Below are 9,284 nucleotides of genomic sequence, written 5' to 3'. Positions count from 1 at the left end.
GTGTAAGAACTTAGTCATCTTGTTTCATAAGTTGTTAATTCTTAAATATGGATCTGAGATGTGCTAATGTAATTTATTTTATTCACTCCCAGACATTATATTGCACTTAATGTGACCCTTATTCGCTTTTCAACAGGGAAATAAAAAAAGCTGCCCATTGAAAAATATGCGCAATGTGTTTCTCCGAAGAATAATAGGCGTCCCATTTCTGTAGAGGGCGGTGAAAGAACGGGATTTATTGTTCCACTGAGATGCTAAAGCAAAGTGTTCAGTTGAAAATATGCCGGACTGGGGACTGTAAATATTTCCAGGTGAGAGATAAAACTACTTCGGCCTCACGGTGTGCATGATTCAGTGGAAAAGCACAATGTTCCACACCAGCAGAATGGATTTTAGGTGTGATTTGCCCTGTGTTTGTCTTTTTAATGCTCATTGCTGTCTACAAGGGAGGCTGAGAGTGGCTTGGAGCTTCATCAGAATGTCTCACCAGTGTAAACAAGTGGGCGAGACCAGTTGATAGATACTTCGGCCTCCAAATTCTCCCTAAATGCCATAAACAGAACGTCAGTGAGGCTTTGTATGATTATTATGATCAATAGGAAATATCTACTCATAGCAGAAGTTGACCGAATGCGTCTAGTCAAAAACATCTCCCCTGGGGGAACAACCACTGGGCTGATGGTCTTCTCATCATCGTAACTGTGAGTGAAGTCATGCTGGCCCTCCATTAATATAACTTCCACTGCTGCGTACTATAGTTGATACAGTCCCATGACCAGATAAATAAAGGTGATGATTAAAAGCTGCCTCAACAAGCAGACTCTATGATACCATTTCATTTATTTGTTTCATTAATTAATTAAAAAGTAACATCAAAATATATACAACAAAAGTGCTAAGTCGTTGCAGCTTGAATGCAAAAGAGCAGAGAGATTGCTCCTCTTATCTTGGTAGGATACAGGCTTTGGCATTCTGCGAAGGTTAAATTCAAGGTTTAGGAAGATAACTGCAAAATGCTATCTTAACAGCTGGTGCATGGTCTTATGAACCTGAATCATTGTATTCTGCAATGGTAAAAGTTACTCTTTTATACTTTTAATTAGTCATGGATCGTACTGAATAGTGTTATATATCTCTAAAGTCACTTGTCCACCTGTCAGACCTGCTCATTATTACAATGACCTCCACAAACCTGAACAGTGAGTGCCAATTTCTAATGAGAGCGTCCGGTGCTGACTTCCTCTCGGCAGGACCATTGTCTGCAGGGCCTCAGCGATGGAGATGTGAACTACTGCAATCTTTGGGCAAGAATTCAAGTGGAAACCCCTTAACAGGTGCCAGGAGTGGGAGACTTGTGCACAATTACCAGCAATGGTGCAGCTTTTTTTTATTGTTCAGGGACAGTGACTCCATTGACTTGTCTCAAAAAAGAGGATGGCTTTTGGGGATTAAAACACACAAAGACACACAAGGAGGTTTAGAGCTAGCTTTGTGGTGGAGTTGATGGTATTCCAGAAGGGGCGGAAGTCCGGTGGGGAAGACAAACTGTGCTTGTGGCGCGGTCAGACGAGCTTAGACATCTGAGGGCCAAGAGGTCACGACTTGGGAGCAAACAAAAAGAAAGAAAAGGAGCAAAGTCGAAGGTGGGCAGCTGCTCGTAACAGGAAATCGGCACAGAGAGGCAATTGAGTAAGCAAAAGTCAGCAGACAGATAAAACACATGAGGAGTTTAAAGGCTGTGGGACGCAACCAGGGGATCGGGTCAGACGCAGAGGTTTACTATGAGGTCAGCAGGGGTCACAGGTCAGCACGGAGTAGCAAGCGGAGGGCAGGAGCTTTTGGCTGAGGTAAGCAGGCACAAAGGAATTGAAAAGTCGGCTGAGATGAAGGGGGGACTTTAAAGTAGTCAGTAGTGCGAGTCAAACAGGTGGGGCCTATAGCAATGCACTGTTCTAAAACGAGAGCGTGGTGGACAGGGAACGGGCTGGACATAATGTGAAGCTTTGCAAATCACTGGGCTCTCTTTCCATTAGCATCACTGTGGAGGGAGATACTTAACTGTGTCTAATTACATCTTGTTGCCATCCTATTGCTGTCCAGGGTGACGAATGGATAAATTGAACCATATATCCAGTAGAGATTAAATGGCTATTTAAAAGAGCCATTGTAGTATTATAAATACTAGCATTGCACATGAGCTGGGGGGGTTTGTGACATGTGTGAGGTCACAAAAGCCATCTGTTGCTCTAAAGGTTGACACATCGCGGCTGGTGTGAACCTGGTGAGGACTTACAGGCCCCTGGAGATGTGGTACTGCCAGTTATGGGCATGTTTTAGAAATGACAGCATCCTTTAGCTGCTCTGGTGCTTTAGAGGAACAAACCATCTGGCAAGTTGAGTATTAGCGGTTTTATATATGAGATGAGGTGAAGAAAATTCAGAAAGTGGTGTTGGTATGTAGGATGTTTAGTTTGTGTATGCTGTTATCGGACTTTTATGATTATGTATTTAAATCTTTTTTAACTCACTGACATGCGTGCAGTTTTAAGTCTGATTAAAAATTGTGGATATTATTTCCAAGACATTTCAGATGACATGGTGCAATCGGCCATCTGGTGAATAAGGATGCGTCTGTTGACTACACAGCATTTTTTTTACTTCTATATCTGTAATAGATACATAACATAACATCTGTGATTAGTAATGTGAGACGCCTTGGCATTTCACTGGACAGCATCAAACATCATTTGAGAAATACAACGGTAAAATGCTAGTGACAGAAAGTGCATTTGTGCATGATCCTCCTGCTCCAGAGTTTAATCCGCTGTATAGGCTCCAGATATGGGCAACCGCATGAGGCTATAAAGTTTTAGCTCCAGTTTAGTGCCGTTTGTTTTGTATAAATTTAGTAAAAGCTTTTCTGAAATCTGGCCCACGGGAGCTTCTCACTTACAAACTGCATTTATCAAGTTCACAGCGCAGAGCAAATGAAGATGCAAGATTATTTTGACGTACGAGAAGAAATCCAGTGAGCCAAGGTATATATTTTCAGTGTTTAATGTATAAAAAACACATGGTATACATTACAGTACAAAAGGGAATGCCTCTGTTCGTGTCTTGTCAAATCACAACATCAGATTGTTTCAGTGTAAATCCAGACACCAGTAATCAATCTCATGACACAATGTTGCATGTCAGGAAATCAGAAGGATATGTCTTCCTGTCCTACGACAGACAATGGGTAAACTGTAAAAGTTTGTGTTGACAGCTCCTAAAACTGCATCTTTTCGAGCTGAACATGGACACACGCACAACTTTGAAGCTACGCCATGATGTATTCGCTATTCGGTCCTCGATAAACACTTTGTCATTGCACGCCCGACTGCTAAAGCTATTCATTGGTAATGTTTGGTTGAAAGAGTTCAAACTATCAATGGTTTCCCAAGATTGAAACCATATGCATATAAATATTCTTTGCTGATAGACCATATAAGTTCAGCAGGTCCAGCGGATGCCTCCCAGCACTAAGAGGAAGTTTTCATTTTCCCCCTTTCCTTCGCCAAAACTGATTTGTCATTAAGATGCACACAACAGCTCCAACAGAGTAATAATTTACATGTGAAATAATAGGTGATATGAGGTTGAGATAACAGCAGTCAGTGGCTCTACCAGAACAATGAGGCAGCTACCATATAGGCAAGAATGGTGTGTAGAGCAGTCAGTGTAACAATTCAGGCTATAAAAGGTACATAAGGTCTATAAATACAAGTGAATACAAGTCTGACAAACCTTCTTACTTTCAAAGTCCAAGGGCGAACATTCAAACCACGCACAAACACAATATATTTTACATAGTTAAAGTCATTATTTTACATAAGGATACATCTGATTTCATCTTTGTAGCTTAACTGCTTTCTAAGTGCTGCTGATTCAGTCTGATATCCAGTTTTCAAGAGATTAAAGGAAATTCAGTCCATCTCTGTAAAGGTCACTGATGATTTTTTTCTAACAGTATTTGAGAAATGCTTGGTGGAACTTCAGTCCATTTAGATTTGGGGCGGATTGTCCACAGCCACCGCCGAGTACTCAGTGTCAGACAAGTTTGTGGTCTCGATCAGCCTCGCCAACCCTGTCCGTGTGGAGTATTTGAAGATGAACGCCTTCATCAGGTCGTAGCGGTAGTTGCGGTTGATGAAGTTGTAGAGGATGGGGTTGAAGCAGCAGTGGAGCAGGGACAGGCACTGGGTCAGGTGCAGCGCCACATAGAGGACGTTCTCCAAACCGCAGGTGAGGGGAAGCAGGCCGAGTTGGGACAGAGCGTCGGCGAACAGGACGCTGTGGTACGGGCCCCAGCATCCGAGGAAGACGACGATGTAGGCCAGGATCACTCTTCGGCTTATGCGGCGCTCCTGTTCGACGCTGCTTGAAGGCACCGCGGAGGAGGAGCGTGTGAAAGCGCGGGCCAAAAGGGCGTAGAACATGGCGATAACGGGGAAGGGGAGGACAAAGCCGAGCAAGATGAAGCTCAACTGGACTCCGACCATCCAATCTCTGGGGTTCTCTTCTGGGTAGACCGGGCGGCACAGCATCAAGTCCCCGTGTGAAGACTTGACCGTGCGAAGGAAGTAGGTGTCAGGGAGGCTAGCGACAAATGCTAATAGCCACACCCCCACGCAAGCAGCACGGCGGATCAACTTCCTCCTCCCTCCCCCATCGCTGTCCCCGGGCTTCGTCACGCTGAGATAGCGGTCGACGCTCATGCACGCCAGGAAGAAGATGCTGCCGAAGAGGTTGACGGAAAACAGCAAGTGTGTGAGCTTGCAGGCCATCTCCCCGAAGGGCCAGTGGCCGTGCTGCGCCAGGGAGCTGACCCAAATAGGCAGGGTGGCACATACGCACAGATCGGCGACGGCTAAGTGGGCGATGTACATATGGGTCTCGTGGCGAGGCGTGGAGTCTCGCTGCGCACGGATGTTCACCCATAGGACTAACGCGTTGGCCGCCAAGCCGATGACGAAGATGAAGGAGTAGAGCACGCACATGGAGGTGAGGAGGGCGCTGCGATTGAAGGATGTGGTGCAGACCACTGTGTCCACGCTGGAGATGTTGCCCAGGTGCTCTGAGATGTTGAAGTCGCTGGAGGTCAGGGATTCCCACAGGTCCTCCAGGTCGCTGGTGCTGATGCTCATTTTGCACGGCAGGTAATGGACCAATGACCGCTTGGAATAAGACTTCTTCTGCTCCTGTGAAATCAAATAAAATTCAACTTATTTTGTGCAAGCTTTAACTTTCTGGCCTTTAACAAATCATCTTCTACCTTGAGTGCAATGGTTCAAGTAATTTGTCATACATATGTTGTGCACTTGCAGAGTAAACTGGCTTATGGCTTCAAATCACATTCGGTGGTTCAAGCTACCGTTATTTTTGCAGTTAATCCTTGGGTATCGGGTTTAAAAAGCAATTTTCCGTCACATTTGCGAGCACCCTCTGGACATCGACTGCTTCAGCTATTAAAACATGAAGTACCTGCGGTCTGCCACCAGATCCTGAAGAATCTTAATGTGGTTAGCTTGTTAAAACAGCCCTTTCAGGACCCCGTACAGACTTGGTGTTGTTGTGTCACAAACCTAAGCACTTCGAGTGATTGATGTGTAGTCAAGGGGGCAGTACAATAAATGTTTACATTAGCCCCAGCGGCGCAGAGTGCAGATTGGACACAAGGAAGTGGGATCGAGAAGTCCAAACACAAACTATTTCCGGAGCGTTTTGGGCATTCTGAGATAAAGCCTCGGTCAAGGGTGGGAAATCGGATGCCACTTTGAGTAATGTTTTCCCTTAACAACTTGTCATAATAATAAAGAAAAAAAAATCCTCGTCTTCTCTTTGGTTAAAGAAGAGCTGTCACCGTGAGTATGATCAAAGAAACGCCTGGATGTAGGTTCAGAATGTCATTTTTACAACATCTGCGACTAATAAGACGGAGGTATGTGCTCATAATTTCAAATGCCCTACATGCGCCGGGGAGCGTAAGGTGGCCCCAGTCATTTGCGAGATCAGAGTGAGCAACATGGCATTCATAAAACTAGAATGCTGCTTTTATGCCTACGGTTAGGGTTCAAAAGTCTGTCGCTGTGTGGCTCTGTCTGGCCTGTCTTCACAAGTTCGAGCTGTGACGTCTCTGTCTCCCTGTCTGTGCTCTAAGTGTGGGTTAGCTGCAGTGGCGAGGGGTTCAGAGGTGAGAGGTAATAGATCAAAAGCAGAACACGAGTGGCTTAACCCCTGTGTGGCTCGGACTGACATGCGTACACCCGGGGAGTGAGTTGTGCGCAGACAGCAGCGGGGAGCGAGACGCCTTGCCCAACGGCCCGGGTCAGTGAGCGGTGGGTGACACAGCACGACCAAGAGCTGTGAAATAAGAGCGCCGGCACATCTGTCTGAGAGGGGAGGCTTGTTTGGACGGGAGGGAATGGCAACAACGTTTAACTTATGGTATTTCGACTTGTTTTGGTACACACATGAGCTGATCTTTGTTTTACAATCTCATTTGAGTTTAGGTGACCTCAAGCTGTGTATTGAATATCAAGCATTGGCTTAAATGACTTGAATTGAGGAAATGTTTCTTGTTTTGAGCGGTTTTCACTCATTTAGACACTTTTCCTGATCGGACCCAGTTTGCTTTGCTTGTTTGAGGACATTTCAGACCAGTTCTGGGATAAATCTCGCTTGAAATAAGAAAGTAATATTGCCAATGAGATAAGAACAAGTTTCTTACCCCATTGGCAAAGAAAATAACCTGAAATAAGGATGAAATGTATCGAAACGAGTCAGAAACATCTCAGAACAAGTGAAATAATCTAGGACAAATGCCCAACAACTTCTTAACTAGTCAAAACAACTAAAATTTGGATTATTGTGCTCAAATTGAGATGTTTATACTGATCTAGTTCATTACTTTTTGCAGTGTGTTTTAACCACCCATTGGGGTCTCTAGCCAATATACTATAAACTTTTCCAAATCTGTACCCAAATCACTGCATAGTCTGAGGCAGATGAGTTGATGGAGAATCCAAGAGAAAGTCTGACTGTACATTGTTGGCTTGTTTCCACTGGAGAAAAGCAGACATTGCACCGACATGAAAGCATTACTAAAACGTGCCATTCGCAAAACATTATCTTGCGATTCAGCCCAGAGCAAAAATATTTATTGTCTTAGTTTGCTGCAGCGAAGACTTGAAAGTATGAGTAATGGTCTGTTTTTTTATGAATGTTTTATCAGCTTTCACAATTTAGTCTGCTGATTCAAACGGTGATGTGTCTATTGTCGAGGTGATGTAAGAATTTCCTCAATAAAGTCTTCAGAGGGAAATGATAGAGCAGGACCTCAGATGTTAAATTTAAACTGTTGAAGCGGATTAGGCTTTCAGTTGTGATATTTTGTAATAGATCCAGATCTGTATCAACAACTAACTGCTCTAAAGCTGTGGGATCCATCACCTAATGTTCTCTTCCAGTAAGGCAAAGACTAGCCTGCGTGCTTCTGGGTATTTTGTATGCAGAGATAATCCTTCACAATGGTCTCTGTCTAATTCCCCTTATATTATATGGAAAATACCTACGGGTGCCAGGTTTCCCCACAGGCTTCTAGTTAATTAACCTTCTAACACTCAGCACATCTGATAAGACGGTCCGTAGCTGCACGCAGTCCAGCGCGAGCTCTGTGTGCGATGGTGCATCTCCCTGTGCCTCCCCCCCCCTTTCCAAGACTTGAGCATCCACTCACAAATTAGCTGAAACGGCTTTTGTATTTCAATACACAGACAATACAGGCGTTTGAAGGCGAGTTTCATGTGCTAATGTCAGTGACAAGAGCGGTGCAGGTGCAGCTTGTTTGTCAGACTTTCTCCTCCCGTTTTACTCTGTTTACATTCTTTAGTTAGGATAAAATCTCTTCAATGGGAATGTCAGGTTTCAGGGCGGACTGGCCGCCGAAGGAGAGACGTGTTGCGCGCAAAGCGTCATTACGCACAAGCTGCAAACCCGCTGAAATGTCCCACATGTCAGCTCAAAGCAAACATACAATGACATTGTTGGCATTGTTGATTTCTATCGGCCGGAGACAGACTTATCAGATGTCACCCCCAGTATACAGTAGCCCGGCTTAGTGCGTGAATGGGGGGCAAATAAACTGCGGCGAGTGGATAGAGAGTCAGCCAAGTGTTAATAATGCGATAGTAAACCGGGCTTTTACTTCAATACATTCAACAAAAGATGACAAAAGACTTTCCCCGCTTTATGAACAAAGTAGGCCTTGTTTACGCGCTGTGCCTACGTTTGTTATTTTTATTTCTAGCATCAATAAGAAACCAAACACAATTGACAGAAACTTAAACTTTACAATATATCACCAGCTTACCTAATGTGTTTTCTTCCAACGTGTGAATATCCTTTTGAAGATTCAGGCTTAGTCTCAGTTTAGTTTTGGTGAAGCAAGTGTCCAAATCAGTAGAGTGGACTCGGTGCGTTCCCTCCGCCTCCTTAAATGAATCTGAGCCGTGCGGCGGCTCGTTTCGCGCTGCACTTGCAGAAACTCACAAAAGAGCTACGCCTCGGGGGCTGGACTAACTTTAATGCATATTGACATGGCATCACCCCAATAAACGGGCCGTACGGGTTTCGGCTCAACGCTATGAGCAACGCCACGCTGCAGTTATGCATCAATACGCACTGAATTTTGGACTTTTTCATTTTCATCAGGGTTAAAGGCAACATTTGCAGTGTTACTTTTTCTGTTGTGTCTTTTTAAAGGTGCCTATACCCAAGTCCCAAAACATGCTTAATGCGTTTGTTTTAGAGAATAGAAGTAGTAAGGTAGTAGGTTAATTATTGAATATGTTATTGTTTTCTACCAGACACAGTAATATGTAGTTATAGCTGAAACACAAAATGAATCCAACACCTGTTCAAACATGTTTTCATTCTTAACATCATTCATTTTATTACTTCAATGATTATTATTGGCAGCTACAATAAAGTCATTAAACACACCCTTGAGCTTGACCAGAATCCAAGTATTTAGTGTCTCACACGTCTGCTTAATACACATGCAGAGTCATAGGGCAAGTGGACTGTGGTCGTCTGCGCCGGTGCCTCGCCCTCTGTCACCTAAATATGAAACCAGAGCCGCAGACTCCAAGGAACCACATCAACTGTCCCGCGCTTCCACCCAAAACCAACACATGGGCTGAACCGTCCTCCCGACCGCCAAAGGAGACAGAACACACCTG

At 44.4% G+C, this 9,284-nt stretch overlaps 1 protein-coding gene across 1 annotated transcript; it reads right to left on the bottom strand.

The window, feature by feature from the left end:
- Positions 1–3,077: 3,077 nt before the first annotated feature.
- ackr3a (atypical chemokine receptor 3a) lies at positions 3,078–8,542 on the bottom strand. The gene is made up of 2 exons (XM_079563301.1): positions 8,414–8,542; positions 3,078–5,243 (listed from the first exon to the last, which is right to left on the bottom strand). Exon 2 carries the CDS (start codon positions 5,187–5,189, stop codon positions 4,047–4,049), a length of 1,143 nt encoding a protein of 380 aa, XP_079419427.1. The 5' UTR covers positions 5,190–5,243; positions 8,414–8,542; the 3' UTR covers positions 3,078–4,046.
- Positions 8,543–9,284: the final 742 nt, after the last annotated feature.

The sequence above is a fragment of the Gobius niger genome (genome assembly GCF_951799975.1).
Source record: "Gobius niger genome assembly, chromosome: 9".
Lineage (NCBI taxonomy): Eukaryota > Metazoa > Chordata > Actinopteri > Gobiiformes > Gobiidae > Gobius > Gobius niger.
Note: the sequence above shows the minus strand (reverse complement) of the source record. Positions and strands in the feature narration are given on the sequence as shown.

What these genes read in the sequence shown, in the direction of transcription:
- ackr3a (XM_079563301.1), bottom strand. Translation starts at nt 5,189, where the DNA reads ATGAGCATCAGCACCAGCGACCTGGAGGACCTGTGGGAATCCCTGACC.